The 21318-nt window shown below is 37.6% G+C and overlaps 1 protein-coding gene across 1 annotated transcript; it reads left to right on the top strand.

The window, feature by feature from the left end:
* Positions 1–234: 234 nt before the first annotated feature.
* trpa1b (transient receptor potential cation channel, subfamily A, member 1b) lies at positions 235–21205 on the top strand. Its single transcript, XM_017406388.3, has 28 exons — positions 235–340; positions 2178–2288; positions 3726–3888; positions 4029–4204; positions 4962–5069; positions 5207–5315; positions 5961–6106; positions 6886–7022; positions 8408–8456; positions 10628–10727; positions 10813–10913; positions 12078–12253; positions 14372–14536; positions 14675–14789; positions 14954–15120; positions 15464–15554; positions 15711–15770; positions 15865–15957; positions 16505–16575; positions 16668–16824; positions 16949–17038; positions 17396–17565; positions 17652–17781; positions 17891–18073; positions 19358–19426; positions 19807–19908; positions 19999–20117; positions 20409–21205. Exons 2-28 carry the CDS (start codon positions 2193–2195, stop codon positions 20620–20622), a joined length of 3357 nt encoding a protein of 1118 aa, XP_017261877.1. The 5' UTR covers positions 235–340; positions 2178–2192; the 3' UTR covers positions 20623–21205.
* The last annotated feature ends 113 nt before the right edge of the window (positions 21206–21318 follow it).

Raw genomic sequence — 21318 nt, 5'->3', positions numbered from 1 at the left:
TTTTCAGCTGACGTGTAAAATTTTAGAAACTTCCAAACCCATCATCCACTTTTCGAGCTCATTAATTAATAAAAGCGATTATAAAGAAGACAGAAGTATAATGTGTAACTTATTACTGTGTTGGTGCCACTCAAGTGTCCTCTCACGTTACAACGAGGGCTTGTCTGCTTGGCTGTGAAAACATCATGTGAGTACTTTGGTCACAGGGAGCAGAATCTTGCTTGCATTAGGCGACAGACAGGGAAATGGCTCACTCCCGGCACTATTTAAACCCTTTTTGTGGTGGGGGTGAGGAGAACATCCAGCTTGATCAGCTCAGTGGCAGCATCCCCCACATACAGTAAGTACATCCAGCTTTAATCACGCTCTTCACATTTGACTGCCTGTAATTTGATGTGAAATAATAAGATGCCGCTAAACACGTTTTGGTAATTATATCATTTATACACCTAACAAAAAAAAAGTGCTTTATTTATGGCTTGATTAGCAACAACTACTCTGTATTTCTTTGATATGTATTAATTTTTTTAACATTTATTCAGTTTTTCAGAGTTTACATTTTAAAATGGTTCTACTTTTTCTAAGCCATAATTCTCTTCATCTTACTGTAGTCACTACACAAAACCAAGAAGTTCATCTATTTTGAATCTTCTGCTTGTTGCTGTAAGGTTTTATCTTTCTCCTAGTTTATGCACACATGTAAACAGTTTTCGTGTGTGTGTAGGAATAATAGATCACTGGTGTAATATCTTGAATATGAACAAATTTAGACACAATCTTTGTTTATGGAAAGCAGCTGCATATCTCCCTCTAGTTTCTGTTTTGTTTGAAGACATTGATCACCATCGGCGCACTTCCTGGACACTTGGCTCCTGCAAACAAATGTGTGACAGGCTCCGTTACTGAAACCAGCGACACATGTTTACCGCAGCTGCTCGGAAATGATAGAATGGTGTACGGTCGTGTGTGTGGGGAGGGTGATCGCATTCTCTGGGTCTTTTATCAGATTCACCATAATAGGGGAAATCAAGTTATACAGCATGAGCTGTTGTGTTACAGAAACTTCTCTCTGGGCTGCAGAGGATGTGGAATAAATGGTTTACTGGTTCAATAGAGGCATTGATTTTGAGTCATTGTCTTATATTGTGGTCAGTTCTTAAGTGCAACCTTATATCACATGTACAGAGCTGCAGTAAAATGAATCACTGATAGAAATTGGTGAAGAAGCCACAATTGGAAGCAGAAGCACTGAGCTCCAGTTTATTCTTTGTATTACAATAAAATCAACTCATCGGGGTGTTGTTGTACTTTGAATCTTTTCTCATTTGGGGGGTTGCTACAATCCATTACTAGTCTGTGGAAATTCACAGGGAGAAGTGAATTAAACTGATCGCTTTGGTGACCACTGCTCACCGAGCCTACACTTAATTATCAAACTTTAATCTAGAGTGAGTCATTCTGCTAACCTTAATGGGACCAGAAGTGGAAAATTCTCCGTCAGAGCCAATGTTCAGGAGTGCTGATCCATGTCAGATTGCTTAAATGTTTGCGGTAGGCTGTCTCTGACTGCATTGTAAACCAGGCGAGGAGCGGAAGGAAAACATTTAGACAAAAACACTAACTTCCTGCTCAGACTTAAACCAAAACAATGCAGCTATGCCAAGGGGGTTGGAGGGATATTTGTATAATAATTTGCTCGCAGATAAATATATTTTATTGTTTGGACCCCTGGACGAAACTGAGGGTCTTTCGCTATCTTGCTCACCCAGGATCACCCAAGGACAGGCTTAAAACAAGCATCCCCAAAACTGTGAAGGACTTTGTTGCGTCCCTAAACTAAAGGCCTTCAACCCCCACAATACCCAGCGGATCTGAACAGTCTTCTGGGTACAGACAAAGTCATCTACGCCCAAGTCCCCTCATGGCAACAGAAGCTCATGGCTTAAATCATTATCTGCCCTCTGCATCATACAGCAAACTATATTCCTCAGCTTGCTAGGCAGGCTTTCTGCTGTGCACTCAATCACATGGCTTCATTAAAACGATGATAGATTTGTTTTCCTCTTTATTGTTTTGCTGTTTCCTGCATGTGTGTTGCAGAGCGAGGGATGTGCGCATGAACTTCTTTCCGCCCACATGTAATTACTGTCATCACTGATGAGACCCTGTCTCCACAGACTGTCAGCTAAGTGATGAACTTCGGCAGAGATGTGGCTCGACAGACCAGTTGTTACACGTACGTCATAGAGGACGAAGATCCAGCCCTGGCAAGTCTAAGTGCAATTGAGGTAAGGGGGGTATAAACATTTGAAACTGGATCTGTAAATTGACAAATTCATGAACAAATGTTATTAAAAAGCAAAAAGAAGTTAGGCGTGTTTGTGCAATCCTGACAATATACTAATTGACAAAGTAATCAAGACTTTGGTCATAGAGGAGAAAAATGTTTTCATACCTGGTTTGATATACTGAGTGAAGAAGATACAGTTCTTATACACTTTGTACATATTTTATTCCAATTATTTAGTTAGTTAATCATAAATACAGATGTATTTAGAGTCAGCAAACCACCATTTTAACCTTACATTACAGGCAAGCTCAACAACCTCCACTTACTAAAAATAAACCCTTTAAAAACATTTTTTTTTTTAACTTTGTATTTCAAAATTATTTTGTGTTCAGTTTTTTTGCTGTGCAATTCTGTTTTATGAACCAGGTAAAAATTGTTACAACAAGCAGTAAATAACCTCTTTTTTTTGCAACATGCTGCTCCTTTTGAACACTGTTTTTCTTATTTCTCATTGCCGTACCAACCGCTTAATATATTAATATGAGAAGTTGCCCTCAAGTGCGAAGCAACAATTTTCCTTAACCGCCGGGACAGAGCAAATGAATGCATGAGGTTTCTGCCTGGGAGCAGACAGGGCAGCCCCAGAAAGCTTTCTGTACATGCCTCCGTCTGTTGGTTTTGAGCTATGATTTTGAATGCTCAGATTATTACATATTGGACTAAATAAATAACTTTTTGTTTGCATTTAGTCTTGTTTAGTTTCAGCAGAAGGGCTATGCTCAACAAGCTTCAGGCAGTGGGGCGTTGGTGGTGCATTTAGGGGCTTTTTTTTCCTGATCAGAACCACAAAAACAGACCAGGAAATCCTGAATCTCACAGTTAGCACTGATTACAAACATGAGTATAATTGTATCAGATATTAAAAATTTACATCTACGATTTGACTTAAAACAGAGACTCATGGAGTCACACATCTTGATTTTTGTGCAGACTAAATAAAAACTCCCACACAACATGTTCCAAAAAACCTTTTTTCTGAAAAAGCAAGCATTACTTTAAAGATCATCTAGGGTGTCATAAAAAACTCCTACATTGATTTACTTTATGCTTTGTTTTGAGTTAGATTTTGAAGTCTAATGGTCTAAAATGATGACAAATAGCTTTTCTGGAAGATTTTTGTGAGCACAAAGGAAACAGAAAATAGCAGTTTGTTGGAATTTGCAGTCATTTTCTCACTATAATGTACTTTTTGATGAGCAGCAGTGAATAATAGATAAAAATAAGCAGATTTCTCCTTCCCATTTTTCAGTTTTTAAAATAGTTTCTAAAATACAATCAATAAATATACAATACACAAACAGAGAAAAAACGCACACAAACAAGTAAAGATTAGATTTATGATTTTTTTTCTATTAAAATCAATATTACTATGCAGTTGGTGGAGAAGGGTGACCTGGCTCTCCTGGAGAACCTGGTGAGGAAGAGCCCAGAGGTTCTCAGTGAGAAAGATGAATGCGGAGCGAGTCCACTCCATCATGCCGCCGCAGGGGGCCATGTCACCCTCATTCAATTTATCAGCTCTGTGATCGACCCGCTGGGTAAGCAAGCCTCAGTCACTGACCATAAAATGATCTGCAGCATCATAATTTTGCTTCGAAAGAAATACTTAAAGTGTCTTTTTAAGATATTCTAAGGATTTAAAAGCATTTGCATGTGTCTTTGTGTAATTTGTGTTCAGAGACAAACTGCTGTGATGATCACGGTAATGCGCCCTTGCATTGGGCCGTGGAGAGGAACAAGGCTGAAAGCTGCAGGACCCTGTTGGACCTGGGGGCTGACCCAAACATCCTCAACACGGCCCTCCTGTCCCCCTTGCACCTGGCTGTCAGCCTCGGACACAACAGCCTGGTGGGAGTAAGTGTCCAAATGATGTAACAATTGTAGATGTTTACATTTATATTTTTCACATTTAGACCCTTTTCCTGTGTCACCACTGTGGCTTTTAAAGCAATTGTTCAGATCTTTTGAATTGGGGTTCTGTGAAGAGGTTTAGAACAGTTAATCTTATTTGTTGCAGATAGCTCTATAAACAACATTATCTTGGAGAAACAGAGATTGTTGATTGGCTTGATGATCAAAATTATTGCTGTTGTTTTAATAAACTCTAATCTGAACAATTTCAGCATTTAATATAAATTGTTTTGCATTTCACTTTTTCTTACATACTAAAATCTTATGGTTATTTGCTAACACAAACAATGGAAGCAGCTGGTGTCTGTAGCACATTCAGTGCAGACTGGGGTACTTCCTGCAAGAACTGTTTCTCCAAACTAAGGTTGTTCAAAGAGCTATCTACAGCAGGTAAGATATTATTTATTCATGAGTTTTCCACTGAGTTCTAAATCTGAAGTGTTCATTAAAAGCATAAAATAAACAGGAAGAGTTATAGTCATGTTTATTTTTATACATTTTTAAAAACTTTGAAAAGCCTGATGACTGAACACTATGTGCTCAGCCCCAGGTCATGATAATGGCTCAACATTTACCACTTCTTCACAATCTGTCACTGCATGTTGGAGAATAAAGGGCATACTGTAGATATATCAGTAGGAGACTTAGTAACATGATGGATTGGATGATATTCCTACGATTGTATTTCTGTGCCCTGCAGCTTCTTCTGTCCTACAACACTACAGATTGCAACCTAGAGGGAGACCTTGGAAACACCCCACTGATACTGGCCTGCTCCATCAACAACTGCGAGGCTTTGAGCATATTGGTCCGTACCGATTTCAGTTATGCCCGTTGTGTTTCTCAACAATAACTTCCTGTCTGAACAGATCATTAACAGACCAATTAGTTTTGACTTGCTCATCTGTTTGTCTCTCTCCTCACTCCTCCTCCTGCTGGTCAAAGATTAAACATGGGGCCAGGCTGTGCCAGCAAAACAAGCTCGGCCATTTTGCCATGCACGCTGCTGCCTTTGCAGGCGCAAAGAAAGCTATGGAAGTCATTCTGAAGGCAGGTATGACAATGGGAATGATCTATCATGAAAAAGGTGCCAACAGTATTGAGAATGTCTTATAAGGCCAAACAGCAAACTGAGCTGTGAGCTCACATTCACCCCTGGAAATATTTTGAAGCAAAATACTCATTATTGGAAGTCTGTTTGGTAAATCTGGGGTTGTTGAAGGAAGTTTATTTAGATCACAAAATATTTATAATGTCTCTGTGATTGCTAAACATGCAAATACAACAACTTTGACTTCTTTAGATTGTCAGCTCAGTTTAAATAGTCACAAATAGTCATTGCTTCATTCCTCTAAAACAAACAGACTTAACGGCTTAGGATTGCTTGAAGGAATACTTATCATCGGCTCCCTTCTGTGCCAAAGTTTTAGACTAAGATCATCATATGTTGAGAAATGACAGAGTTGTACATCCAATGATTACTTTGAGTTTCATTAAAAATTGCCTGAAGGTTAATTATTTTATTTTGCTAATGGATGCACACAAAAACACATCAACAGACACAGGCAAAAACATTATGTTGAAGTCAAGGAAGGAGAAATTTATAAGAATCTGTCTTAAAAATGTTATTATTATCCAGTACAGTACAGAACATTATCAATACTAAGAAACAATTAATTTAGTTCTGTGCTGCTGGCAGGAGAAGAACATGGCCACGCTGCGATAAACCACATCAACTATTTGGACAAGTCCAACAGCAGCCCTCTCCATCTGGCTGTACGTGGCGGGAATATCGAGTCCATCCGCCTCTGCATCGCCACTGGAGCCAAAATAGATCAGCAACAGGTACTCTCATCACAAAAGAGAGCATGCAAATATCTACACTCTCCTACAGCAGATTACGCTTTCCATAAACATTTAAACCATCAATCACGGAGCCAGGCGATCATTTGGTTATCCCCACATTTTTTCCTATCACACAGCATGAAATAGCCATAAACATACAGATTACAAATGTTGCGATCTTCCTCCATCTGTCCATTGCACGCTTTGACAGATTTGCATTGTTATTTTTAAATATTTTGTTGTTGTTTTTGAACCTAGAGCTCATTTGCCTACACCTGTAGGGCATCTTCCCGGCAGCACGTCCGAGCCTTTCTGCTGTTCAAACACGTCATTCTTATCACACCCATCTGGGGGTGTTTGTCATGTCTGGTCCTGGGCTGGTGGCCAGAGCTACAGCAGGAATACAGAGTATAGTAATAGCTTCAGTTGGCTAAATTGATACAAATTACCTCCACTTACACTGGAGAGTGGAGTGGGGCAATCAGTGGCCCCCCTTCCTGCCAGTCCTGGTTATCTCATTAAAGGCTTGTGTTACGGCCCCCATGTTCAGGCTGCAAGTCTGGGAGAGTCTCTGCTCTAATGTTACACTGTAGAGTGCACAATACCTTTTTTGGGGAGTGAGCACACGATAGACTTATTTGCATGGTAATTCCTGCATTTGTGTTTTGGTTCTGCTCCTTTAATCTTTGTCTGTTACTGCAGCATTTTTCAGACGGACACTGTATTTCTTCATGTTCTAACCCCGCTAATGCTCAGCATGTCGATACTTTGCGGTGTAGAACGATCGGTGCACACCTCTTCATTTGGCCTGCACTCAAGGCGCTATTGAGGTGGTCAAATTGATGCTCTCCACTGTTGATCAAGTAGAAGATATCATCAATCTAACTGATGGAGCTTGTCAGACCCCTCTACACAGGTGGGTTTCTCTTATTGATGAACACCATCAATATACCATCACTGGGGTCTTTTGTCAGGAATCTACCAATTTTAACTTAATATATTTCATTTATAGTTGACTTAATAAGACTTTAAAGGATAGTTTAGGTCTTGTAAAGTGGAGTTCTGCAGAAAGGTTTGGAACAAATAATATTTTAGCTGTTGTAGATAGCTCTTTGAAGACCTCAGTTTGAAGAAATAAAATTAAATTCTTACTCAATTGAAAAAAAGCCTGAATCCTGTCAAAAATAAATAATTTTTCCCTAAACTGAGGTTGTATGCAACAGGTAAGATATTAATTGCTTTTATCTTTTTGTCCCCAGAACTTCAATTTAAAATATCTGATCTGTTTAAACAAATGTCAACATATTGCAGACCTTTGCTTTTCTTTCTTTTGCATCATCAAAACTATTTAATATGTATGGTTCTACATACTGGAAAAGTAAAAATTTGAGCAAAAATTGCAAACACATCAGACATACCTCTTTTTTAAAACCACATTAAACTTGTTAGCTGTGTTTTTTATTGTGTACATACTCTAAAGCAATTTTAAGGTAACATACACAATTTTTTATTTCAGAGTATGACCTTTAGTGTAAAAAAATCCTAAATGATATTAGAAGAAAGAAAAAAACCTGACAGAGACAAATTATACAAATATGGTGCCTTAGTTAATCTACTGGCCAGTAAATGAATATCTACACAAAAACCTGTTTCACAAAATATCCATTTTCATTGTGGTCACAGATATTCTATCAAATTAAAATTTCTCATGTGGAAGATCTAATGAAGACCCAGCCTTGACAGATTGATCTCTAAAATAAATTAAAATAAGGGAAGATTTGTCTGGTAATTAATTTCAAATCTTTTACATGCTTCCTGTTTGCATTTGAGTGAAAAGTTAATTATGTTGCACAGATAGAAGAAGAGTTAAAGAGACAAGTCTACACCATAGATTTTGATATTTATTTTACTAACATAAAATTATTAAGCGACAAAAGTCTGAATAGACAAATATCTGGTATGACGCCTAATCCTTGACCTCTAGTGCAACAGCTTTGCTCAATTCTGACCCCACACAGAGGTTAGACAGCTGGATTACCAAGTGGTTTTCAGTCAGTCACTCAGTTGTAGTGATATAAAACGTCACCAGACTAAGAATTTACGATTAATGTGCGTCATCTAATGGAACCACTGCAATCCAGAGGATAAAGCATCAAACAACAAAAGGAAAATCTGGGTATTATAACTTATTCTGACGAAGCAGAATTAGAATGAAATCATTTTTTTTTCTGACACCCATGAAGAAGACTTCAGCTGTCAGAGTCTCATGTTGGTTTAAAACAACTGTGTTTACTTTTCCAGGGCTACAGTATTTGACCACACCGAGCTGGCAGAGTACCTCATTTCATTGGTAAATATAAAACCCTGCAAATCCACATGAACATGCTGCACATGCTTCATTGTCAGGAATTGTTCCTAATCTCCAATTTTACTCTATAAGGACAGGAAACTGACATGTTGTTTTCTTTTATTTTGGAATAAACAAAAAAAATTGAACATTTTTAAGATTATCTAAACAAATGTGGCCACGCCGCTGAGTGATGTCCTCATTATTCACTGGATTTAATTAAGTAGAGTACAATCAGCTGATTCGTACTTTTATCATGGCACAATATTTGTCATTTTAAATGCACCGACCGGCTCGGTAAATGTTTAAGGTGATGACCCTTGCTTGCAGAGCATAGGTCACCATCTGTTGCACATAGAGGTTGTTTAAATAGAAGTTTATGGTTAAGAGGGCGTTGAGTGTGTTTAACATAAACTCATTTTGTTAGCAAACAGTCCAACAGGATATAAACATGAGCTTGTTTAATTCTGAAACCAATAAAATGAGGTCATTGAGTAGCAGCCTCGAGAGGAGGAATGAATCATTAATATGTCTTTAAATGAGATTATTAAATAAATTTAATCAAACCAGCTATCTAGGACTTTATTGTGTATTTTCAGTCACGGAGTCGAACCCAGTTAGATTGTACAAACGTTCTGCCTGTTTATGATTTGTTCATATGAACAAACTATTGACACCAGCTGATTAAAAATGTGATTTAATATAGTGACAGTAAAAAAGCAGCCAAAGCCCAAAGAAAAGCTTTAACAGCACAGCAGAAAGCCTAAAAAACGACCGATAAAGAGTGCTTTAAAATATTACAAGGAAATCTGGCTGCCTGGAAGCAGAAGTTTAAAACATGAAGGATGAGTCATACTTTTTTTTCCAGTACATTTATGGTTTATTATTTCTATGTGACCAGCTGACCCTTTTAAAAGTGTGAACCGTGTAAAAGTTTGCACTTAATGTCCACTTACATATTTATGAGGAAGATTCCTGGGAATGAATGCTGAGGTAAAAAGTGCAAAAAAGACCTCCATCCTCACAGGTGATGATTTGTGTAGAAAAAATATTTGAAGCCTGGTTTCCCTAAAATATGCAAAGTAATCTTGTTCTTTGTTTTTGTTTTGTTGAGACAATACATTTTAGGGCGGGGACTGTTAACCAAATGGAGCTATCCCTGGAAATTATTTGCATGACTTTTAGGAGTATACACACTTTCCGAGATCTATTAATTTTTGCATAGCAGAGCAAGCTAAAGTCTAATAGAGGAGTTTTTGTGCACTCTGTAGCCATAAAATCTAAAATAGATAGTTTTGTGTTTGTTCAAAAATGTGAAACTTTTCTTATTTTCATTTTAAAGTAACCTCACACTATTAGGCAACATCTTCTTAGCTGAAATCCCTCAAACCTGAATATTGGATAGATCTGATCGATTTTGTGGAAAGATCATTAACAGTTAATATCTTATCTGCTGAATATAGCTCTTTGAACCGTTTTAGTTTGGAGAAACAGAGTTTAATTCTGACTGGACTGACAAGCATTTTAAAAGCACCTTCAACCTCAAAAGATTTCATAGTGGTTCATTCAAACACTATCCTGCTATTTTATGCATTTCACAATTATTTAGATAGAATGTATTGGTTATCTGCAAGCGCAAATATCTTCAGCAGCAGCTAGCTGTAGCTTGTTGGGTGCAACCTGAGGTACTTCCTGCAGGAATGTCACAGTATTTCTGCTGAAATGACCATGTAAAGCAAAACTGATTGCAGTTTAAAGGTTTATGAAATAGTCTCTGCATGAACCGCTGTGAAATCTTGTGCTTTTAAGGTGGCAGCAATCCGTTTTGGTTTTGGCCCTGCTCAGACTTGTCATTAGTTTGTCAAAATTAAACTTTATTTTCCTAAATGGTGGATGCTCAGGGAGCCATAATAGTTCATGACCTTTCCAAAGAACTCCAGTTAGAAATAATCAAAATGACTATTGTGTTAGGGAAAGTGTCCAGCCGTACTCTGACTAATGTCACCTTGCAAACCTCAAATGTAAAAGAGAAAAAAATCCAAATATCAACTAATTTAAATTTCTATTCGTTTCATTTATGGTCAAATCTATTTTCCACAAAGCTTGAAATAACTACTGCAAGCGTGTCAAAATGGATGAAGTCATTTTTAGTTTTCTGTGCCTTTTCTCTGCAGGGTGCAGACCTTAACAGCACTGATTGTAAAGGAAACACTCCCTTACTGCTGGCCACCAGCTGTGGAGCATGGAAAACTGTAGCTCTGCTGCTGTCAAAAGGTGAGGCACAAAGCTGTGCATCCTGACCAGGAGAGCTGAGGTCATTTGTGAACAGGTTGTAAGCATATGCCTGTGTGTCTTCAAGGAGCCAATGTTAATCTGAAAGACAAATGTGGTTGTAACTTCCTTCACCTGGCCATTCTGCAGCCCAAAGGACTGAAAAATCTCCCAGAAGAAGTGCTGCAGGTACTCTCAATGAGTGTTTGTTGATTAGCAAATGTACAGTGATACTTAGAGGAAAGTCTCATTAACATATTGAAATTAAATTACTCTTTATCACACACTGTTATACTCTGTCACACTCTATCACTATATTGTCCTCTATAACACTCTATTATTTTAACAGGATCTATGACACTAGATCATATTCTTTCATGCTCTATCACACTCCATCACAGTCTATCACACACTATTGCACTGTTTTTTGCTCTATCAGACTCAGTGATACTCTATCACACTCTAACCTCCTTTATCACCCTCTATTATGCTCTGTCATGCTCTGTGACACACTGTTATGCTCTATCACTCTTTATCACACTCTATCCGGCTCTATCACATTCCGTGATGCTCTATGACACTTCATCACTCTCTAACATGCTCTCTCACACTCTATGACACTCTAATATACTTCATCACACTTGATCATGCTCGGTTATGCTCTATCACACTCTCAGTGACATTCTGTCACACTCTTTCACGTGCGATCACACTATATTGTGCTTTCTAATAGTATATCATGTTCTCTCAACCTCAACCTTTTTCATGCTGTGTAACATTATAACAGAGCCTTTATTAACAGTAATACACATTTAAATACATCACTAAAACTCTGTAATGGGCAGACACTTTAGACAGATTTTTTTTTACATTGTACCAGGGTCAAAATCTTGTTTCTTTAATAAAAAAATAAATTAAATTTGTTTACAAAAAAATTTTAAAAAGCAACTATTACAACTTTTTGCTTATAGAGCAGCAGGATGTGATAGCATACATCAAAGAGTTGGTAGTTGCTGCAGCATTTTAGCTATTTAGACAATATCCTTTTAAAGGAATTCCTTGCTTTTTTTTAGCAAAGCAATGCTACATTAGATTATTCAAAGTAAGGGGGGGTGAACCTGTCTCTGTGGAGTTCACCCTATTAGTCCCTAAAGACTTAAGGCCTTGAAAATGTATTTATATCGTGCCAATTTAACTGAAATCACCTCAGGGCAGTTCAAACTGAACACACCCATTTGTTATCTGCTCAATTGATCCAGCCAACATTTTTAAAGGTTGTGCTAATGAACTTTAATTTTTATTTACATGTAGATCGTGTAAATATGTTTACCTGTTTATTCTGTTTGATTTTAGCATAGCAGTGTGAAGGCACTGCTGAACTGTGAGGACAGCGAGGGTTGCACCCCGCTGCATTACGCCTGCAGACTGGGTATCCATGACTCGGTGAAGAACATGCTGGGCCTCTCGGGGCAGCTTGGCCTTGCTTGCAAGTCCAAGGACAAGAAGTCTGCTCTGCATTTTGCTGCTCAGTAAGTTTGATTGGTCCCTGAGGAGCAGAGTTTTCCACACACTGATCCAAACAACAGTGATTAAACGAAAATTTAACTCAAAGTTGCTCAACCCCTTGAAATCTCTTTTAAAGGTGTGAGTTTATGTTGCCTCAACAGTTTCTACGTTATGACTCATGTTATTATTTCATTATTTTCTTTTGTTAAAGTAATTTTGCTTTGACTTTCTGTTAATGGTCTCCCATTTTTGAAAAGATGAAACCTCCCAGAATACAAAGAAAAAGCTCTGACTTTATCCGTCTAGCGTTGATCAATGATGGTCCAAGAAAATAAAAAGGTTAATCAAAAATATTGCTTTTTCAGAAGACACTGACTTTTGATCTAAAACCATAAAACCAAGAAATCCAGTGTGCCTCTGTAATTAAGCACCAGTTGGCGGATGATAAATGACAGCTGTGGCTGCATCAAAAAATTTCAGCGCACCGTCCAGTTGTTTTATTCGGGTGAGGAATTTCTGCGCTCAGAAGTTAATTTTTAAGATTAATTGCAGTTACACACCTATAACTCAATGACCTGATGAAGCTGTCATAAGAATAGAATTCAATTAGCGAGGAACATGTGAAATATTGCTGTAAAAAAGTGTAAAAAAGTTAATATCAGACATTATTGTTATTGATTTTTCTATCATGCACACCCATTTCATTAGTACCAAAGGGCAAAAGAAGACCGTATGATGATATCATGCTTTAATTCATCAGTTGTAAGCATATACCTCCACCATTTTCAGACACAAAATACTACTCCCCTTTTTAAAAGCTTCATGTGCAAAACAGATCATTGTCCATGCAGTATTTCCCTTTAGTCTTAAGATGAAACCCTTAACAACAATAATGCAAAGTTCATTATATCTTTTTTATGCAAATAATTCAGAACAATGTCTCATATTTTGAACATTGCTTACAGTATTTACCACGGTTTGCAGCCTTTCTTTATTTATTTCTCTTGTATGTCCTGACCTAAAAACAACAGTTCAGCTCTTTTAAAGTGGGGGTCTCTAGAAAGGCTATAAGCAGTTAACATCTTACCTGTTCTGGATAGCTCTTCATGGCCTTGGAAGTGGGTTTCAGTTCAGGGGTGTTGTGAGCATCTGTAAATTTGGTTGAAAAATATCATAGAATCAAATCTAGTTATGGACATTTAAAAATAAGCTGTTATTTTAGATAAACAATATCTATTAAAATGCAATTATGACCCAATGCTGCTCTGGACATTTTTTTGTATGTTTTAGACAGTTTTAAATTTTTGCACACAGATCTACAATAACAGTGCTGGTTTATAAACTAAATTACAAAACTCAGTAATATCACAACTTTGGAATTTAAATGTATAGCATGCACCAGTAATAAAATGTGTTTTTTAACATTTTTTTCATTAATTGATTAATTACATGTTCGGACACTCATGTTCTCCTGCATTCCTCAAGGGGTGCTGCAGCACTCTGCACACCCTTAATTCCCACGGCCTTGCAGCTCTTTGATTAACCAAAGCTTGTACTGATAGGCCAGCAGCTCGTCTAAATGAGGCAAAGACCATAGATGTTTGCTGCCATCTGAATCCAAAACAACTCCAACCTGAAACATTTAACGGTGGCTCATGTGAACGCTGTTTAATAAAATTTGACATACTGGATTAAACTGTTATTTCCTTAAAATCCTACGATTATTTGCACATCTAATGACAGCAGTAACTAGATGGGCAGCTTGGGGCATTTCCAGCAGAAATATATTGTAACTATATAAGTGTAAGTGACATTAAGGCAAAGCTTTGTAAAACAGTATTTTTAGGAATTTATATTATCATTATTTGAGTTGTTGACTGCAGCAATCTACATAGGTCTTGGTCTTGTTTGGAGTAGCCATTAGCTCAATTTGGTAAAAACAACTCTTATTTCTAATAACTGAGGTCATTCAAAGAGCTATCTACAACAGGTTATTTGTTCATTATTGTGCCACAAAACCCCATTTCAAAAGATCCAAACTATCCCTTTAGGATCAAGGTGGCATAAGGAACATTACCGTGTGTTTATTTAAAAGGTTCCTCCATCACTGTATCTCTCTCCTCATTGCTTCCTTCTCGAAGGTATGGGCGCATCAATACATGCCACAGGTTACTGGAGACTATCACAGACTCCCGTCTGCTCAATGAAGGTGATGAACGGGGCCTGACGCCGCTCCATTTGGCATCAAAAGGTGGACACGCCAAAGTGGTTCAGCTGTTGCTGCGTAAAGGAGCTCTCTTTCACAGGTAAACCTCAAAACTGCTGCTACTGAAAATCTGCAAAGCTTATGCACAAGCGTGTATCAAACTGTCATGTTCATATGGCCACTTTTAGTCATACTTACACACCTGCAGTGTAATATATACCTGTGAAACTTTTGACAGTGATTACAAGGGGTGGACTTGTCTTCACCATGCTGCATCTGAAGGATACACGCAAACTATGGACATCTTACTGTCAGCCAATATGAAGTTACTGGATAAAACTGATGAGGATGGGGTAAAAATGGCTACTGCTTTAAAAATTTAGTGTTATCACATATTATTATTATTAATTAACTCATGCATTTCTTGTATTTTTAACTTGGGTTTACTATCCACTTGTGGAGTTTAAACACATTTGCTTAAGAGAAATGGATGAATTATTTTGGTATAATATGGCAGAACACTGCACTCCATATCGCTGCAAGAGCGGGCCATGTGGCTGCAGTCAGACTGATGCTGCTCAGAGGGGCGGAGTTCATTCTGAACAAGAATCAGACCTCGTTCCTCCACGAAGCTCTGCAGAATGGAAGAAAAGATGTGGTCAACGCTGTGATCGACAGTGAGAGGTGTGTCAACGAAACCAGACATTATCGTACCAAAAACTAAAAAAAACCAACCTAAAACTCCTCTTTTTCTTTTTTATATCTTATTTATTTATCTGACACTTAAACTATGTAGAGAATTTGTCAACTTTTAACTTATGAATTTGTATTTGCTTTTAGGTTATTTACTTTTCTTAAGAGTTCAGATGAAATTCTTAAGGTTTTATCTTTTATTAGGCAAACATGGAGTCACTGCATGCCTCCATATTTCTGCAGGAATATACTAACTGAAATGCAGAAGATTAAGTTATTTTTTTCTAATTAATATGGTGACATTAGGATTCAATTTGAGCTTCTCGTCTTGCAGATGTGATGAGGCTTTGAGGCTGTTTGTTCCTGGCTCCAGTCAGCGATGCCCCATACTGGACATGATTGAGTTTCTGCCTGAGACCTGCAAGGTTTTTGTCAAGAAAAAATAAAATAAAATAAAACAATATCATAAATCTTTTTACAGTCATCATAGGTCATTTCTTTCTGCAGTTTTCTGTTATGTAATGTGTTTTGACTAAGATAAGTCACTGTCGCTGTGATTTCCCATTTCCTTCCTTCTGCAGCATCTGCTGGACCGATGTGTGAGGGAGTCTGATGATGACCACAACAGCCCAAACTACCATGTAACGTATCTTTAACTTGCACGATCAGTGCATCAAACTGTTCATTGTAACGTATCTACCAGGAGAAGTTAAAAAAAGTCTTTGTTTGGTGTAGATTGAATACAATTTCAGGTGGCTCCAGGCTCCCATATCATCAAAGAAGCTAACAGATACCATCTATAAGATTCAGCCACTTGCTGCAGTCAACGTAAGCTCTGGTTTCCTCTCTCAAATAAAACTTTGACGCAGTAAAAAGCAGATGTTTTTTTGTCTATGATCAGACTTTGGTCACATGTTATCCACTGATTCAGTTCGGTTGACTTGGCCACTCAGGACAGGACACTTTTTCTTATCTGCTTTAATGGATTCATCATGTTTCTGGTTTTGATAAAGAAGATTTTACTTTTCATGTGCAAGTTGGTGTAATAAAACTGCATAACATAACCCTCCAAAAGCTGTTTTTAAACAACTTATGGCAAAAGGGTCAATCCTTTTTTATAGCAATGTTAAGACTTCAAAATACTTTAGGATTTGTCCTCCTTTAGCTACTCTTACAAAAGTACAACTTGCTTCTCTACCAGAGATCAGGTTTCTCATCTCTTGAGTAACATGTTGGACAATCTAATAAAGACAGTTTAACAGCAAAATTTTCACCAAATTATACCGTTTATAGGCAGGCATATTATCATGGTTTCACCCATGATGGTAAACCTCTTACGATAGAGTTAACAATGTTTTAATCACATTTTCTGCAGGCAATGGTGCAGTACAACCGAATCGAGCTCCTCAACCACCCAGTCTGCAAAAAGTATCTGGCTATGAAGTGGTGTGTATTTGTGATGATAACTCTAGAGGACAGGATCTTTAATTGACAGACTTGAGTTTGATGTTTAATATTATCTCTTTCTTTCTCCTCAGGGTTGCTTATGGGAGCAAGGCTCACATGCTGAACATGTTTTTGTACCTGTTAGGGTTGTTGCCTCTAACTCACCTGATAGTAACTCTACGGCCTTCTACAAACAGCACAGCGACAGGCGAACCTAATATCATCATGGTGCCCACATCTTTCACAACGGTATCAGTGGATTGCACAAAAAACTTGACACAGACAGTATATAACTCCAAACTATTTAATGCTTGTTTATAGTTCTAAAGTTCCCTAAATGTATGAAATTCTGACATCGTTCTCCATTTCACAGCAAAGTTTCTTCTTGTCCTTCTGCATGGTGATGGTCTTGGTCATGAACGTCTATTCAATAGCAAAAGAAGTGGTGCAGATATCACAGCAGGTACTGTGCAGTTAAGCGCTTGTTGTTAATACAATGAAACGTGTCCATAAATCTGCTCAGCAGCAGGTTTTTTTTTTTTTGTTTTTGTTTTGTGGGAACACTTGCAGTCCTGTGTGATGGATGTATGCTTTCAGATTCAGATTTGCAGGAATTGTTGAAAGGTTACAGTCAGAATGTTGCTGTGACACTTTATCTTAGTCATTTGGTTATAAGCAACACTTACATGCAGGAAGATGCAGATAAACAATTGATTGTTTTCAAAAATATTTGGAATTCATTAATGGCTAATCAGACAGGGTGTATTACACTTTTTTTGTCTTATTGCTTTTATTTTTCTTGTTTTTTCTCATATAAAAGCGCTGGAATTACTTCAAGGATTATTCCAACCAGTGTGACTGGACTTCAGCCATCTTCTCTCTTCTGTTCATCATTCCCCTCATGCTTAACGCAGAGGGCTCTTTCCACTGGCAAGCAGGAGCAATGGCAGTTTTATACTCCTGGGTAGGATTTCTCCTTTATCTCCAAAGGTATACTCACTTTGACTTCAACACTTTCCTTCACCATAATATCTTTTTAGTGTTTCCGAGCCAGAGTAATGCCCTTGTTTCTGCAGGTTTGAAGGTGTGGGCATCTATGTTGTTATGTTTGGGGAGATCATGAAAACACTGTTCCGGATTGTGATGCTGTTTTTGTACCTGATGCTGGCCTTCAGTTTGGCGTTCTATGCGCTCATGCTCAACCGTGTAAGAGAAAATATCAATAACACAAAGTAACCTGATATAATTATTACTGTTCTTAGTTCTTTTTACTGACTTGGTTCTTTGTTTGCATGTTCTTTGTTTTTGTCATTAGAAAGAGTTTAAAAGCTTGCCACTCTCGGTGATACAAACCTTTGTGATGATGGTCGGGGAGCTGAACTATCAGAACAACTTCCTGGAAGCTTTTCTGGGCAATCAGCTTCCCTTCGGTATCCTGACGTATGCCATTTTTGTGCAGTTTGTTCTTCTCATGCCAATCTTGTTGGTGAATCTGATGGTAAGCATCTCCTAAGAATGTTCAGCTCCTTAAATAAAATAGTTCACAAGTTCACAGGATTTCTTAAGTTTCAATACAATGTCTGTGACATGATTTGGTCAAACAACAGTAAAATTACAGCACCCCTAGCCCATTTTTTTAAAGGTGGCTTTAGGGGGAATAATGAGAAATTTAGCTTCACTTTCACTTCAATAATGTATAAAGGAGTTCATAGTAACCTGTCAGTATCATTGTTGATTATTGCGATGACAGTGGTGATAAACCCACAGGTTCTGTCATCATGATGCTGACAACACTCAATATGAAGCTGTGAGCATTTCTAGGAATAGGAGTCCATCTGATTGCCAAATAAATATTTTCAGTATATAGTTTGTTTCTGCCATTTACTGGAACCTTTGCCATATTGATATTACGCACACTGATACATTGTTGGTATAATGTGTAGCCCTAATTAGGAAAGTACTTATTTTATTCTCAGATATTAACATTTCCACCATCTGTTGTTTGGCCATATATAGTTGGCTAAGATCAATATTTTAGGCACAATTTCAACAAAACATATGCATTAAACTTGGCTAGGTTATTAAAGCACCGCACCGCAAAGCCAAACAATAAAATTATGTTTTGCCCAGCCAGGACCAGCTAATGCACCTTTTGCGACCACGTCATAACTCTTCCATGACACACAGGATCCTTAAACCCTGAGCTTCACTAATGGCTCATCCCTCTTTGTTTCGCTTGAGTTTTATGGGTCACGGAATGATATCATTTGTAAGTTAAAGACCCACAAACAAAGTGCTGGGGTTTGTTTTTTAGAAGGTTTGAGTAGACAGTGATTTCATACACCCAAATACTGCACGTAATCTAAAGCACAGGAATAAAATGGAATAAAATGGAATAGAATAGAATAGAATAGAATAGAATAGAATAGAATAGAATAGAATGGACTTTCTTGCACCCATAAGGAAATTTGGACTCCTCCACAATGCCCAATTCATAGCATTTAAATCACAAATGCACCTATTCAAAACCATGTAAACAAAATATATATACAGGTATCCTAAAAAGTAAAGAGGAAAAATTAAATTAGCTACAATACATAAATAAATAATCTTGAATATCAAGTTGTATTAACCCTAATATCTCTTCTTTCTATGAATTGTGTATTTTCCTCCAGTTATAACTGTGTTTTTTCCTTCTTTTTTGCAACTGTTTTGCTTGTTTTGCACTCATTTAGTCAAATTAGAAGTGTTCCCTAATTACAGATATGGTTCTGTGTTGTAGATTGGTTTGGCAGTTGGAGACATTGCTGAAGTCCAAAGAAATGCCTCCCTGAAACGAATAGCCATGCAGGTAAGTCCAGAACTGTAAGAATAATTAGCTAGCAACCTTTCAGGTCCTCTGTGTCAGCACTGGCTGCCGTGGTGGCACGTTAAACACGCAACAAGACGAGGATCAGTGATCAAAATCACAGTCATAAATATATTTTTATGTTGACCTTTGAACTTTTTCGCTCATTTTGAGATTCGAAGATGATGATTTATGTGAATGTCATTAAAGCAAAATGCAAAGCAAGTTAAAATCCTATAAAATATATACTATGTCCAATAACAGTCCCGGCAATAAGGCAGAGCTATAAACTAATTAGTGTTGCAGATGTGTCTGAGAATGATTAACTTCAGTATATTTGTCTGGTTTGATTATAAACAACTTGTCTTTTTTTCTGATCTTAGATTGATCTGCATACAGCTCTGGAAGATAAGCTCCCCTACTGGCTTATGAAACGAGTCGACAAACCTTCAATCACCATCTACCCCAACCGCAAGTGCTCCAGGGTACATTCAGTGGGAAAAAAACAAAACAAAAACAAAACTTTTTTAACTTTTGTGAGTTCTCCTCTGTTAATGATTTCACTGTTTTTGCAGCACTTCCTGCAACAGTTCCTCTCAGGTGAAGAGGAAAAAAATGAAGTGTGGAGCCGTTTGCAGTCCAAGTCACAGGCCTGCACGTTGATAGAGACTGAGCTTAAAAAGCAAAAGTCCAGGTACAGTATTTGTGATCACAGGACAGTTAGTTTTCAAATTTATAGAAACATAAAAGCAAGCAAGTTTAGTTGTAAGAAAATATAAAATAATTTTCAAATACTGATTCCAAAGACAACAAGCAGAACTGTGATTGTTTTTGATATATGAGCGCCCCCTAGTGACGACCCACTGTAGTTCTTTCTAAATTAGGAGCATTCACTCACTTTGCACAACTTTCTAAGCACCTTTCAGGACTGAAATTTTAATAAACTCTGTCCCCAAAGAGCATGAGTTGATGCTTTTCTCTGCAGAATGAAAGAGATGTCGACCACTCTGGAGAAGCAGCACAACCTCCTGAAGCTCATCATCCAGAAGATGGAGATCTCCTCCGAGGCCGATGAGTACGACGGTCCAGTGAACGTCAGGGGCAGCCTGTGGCCCAGCCTGGGCCAGGCTAAAGCCAGGGGCCGGACCACGTCTCGCTGGGTCCCTCTCATTAAGGCCATCGAGTCCAAACGCAAATGAGGGGGACAAACACATGTTGCGGAGTGATATTGTCACTACATTAGACAAACCATATAAACAAGGTAAAAAAAAACAGGTGTGAATGTGATTATTTATATCAGGACTATAGTAACACTATTTAAACTCTGCATGTTGCAACAGGTAATTATATGTAGTTAGCTAATTTATCTAGCAGTTTTTGAGTCATTAAATTCCAATATACTGTAAGGAAATGATCTGATATTTGACTTTTAATATACTTTGCTTTGTACAGTTGAGCAGAAAGAAATGAGAAAAAACTGTAACTTTTGTGTGTGTTTTGGAAATGTAGAAGTGAAATGTTTGACACTGATGCACTGACTTATATAGTAAAAGGAATATTAGTATGAAGAAAATATGTCTTTGTAGGCAAAACAATAATGTTGTCCAAACTGATGCATGTTTGTGTTGTGTCTGCAGCGCTGTCACTTCTGTTACACACACACACACGCACTGCTGTCTTTGTAAAGCTGCAATGGGTCTTTTTGTGCCTTGTGTGCTCCTAAATATAATAAACACTTCCTCTTTTCTGTCTGACAGTCATAAATAAAGTATGACTTTAAACCTGGACTCCAAAAAGATGTGGATTTTTTGGTCACTATATGAGATTTAACAAGATTTTGTGTTTGCAACAAAAGCATATACAACTAATGCAAATAAATGGATGGATAGAGAAAT

The sequence above is a fragment of the Kryptolebias marmoratus genome, linkage group LG21 (assembly GCF_001649575.2).
Source record: "Kryptolebias marmoratus isolate JLee-2015 linkage group LG21, ASM164957v2, whole genome shotgun sequence".
Classification (NCBI taxonomy): Eukaryota; Metazoa; Chordata; class Actinopteri; order Cyprinodontiformes; family Rivulidae; genus Kryptolebias; species Kryptolebias marmoratus.
Note: the sequence above shows the minus strand (reverse complement) of the source record. Positions and strands in the feature narration are given on the sequence as shown.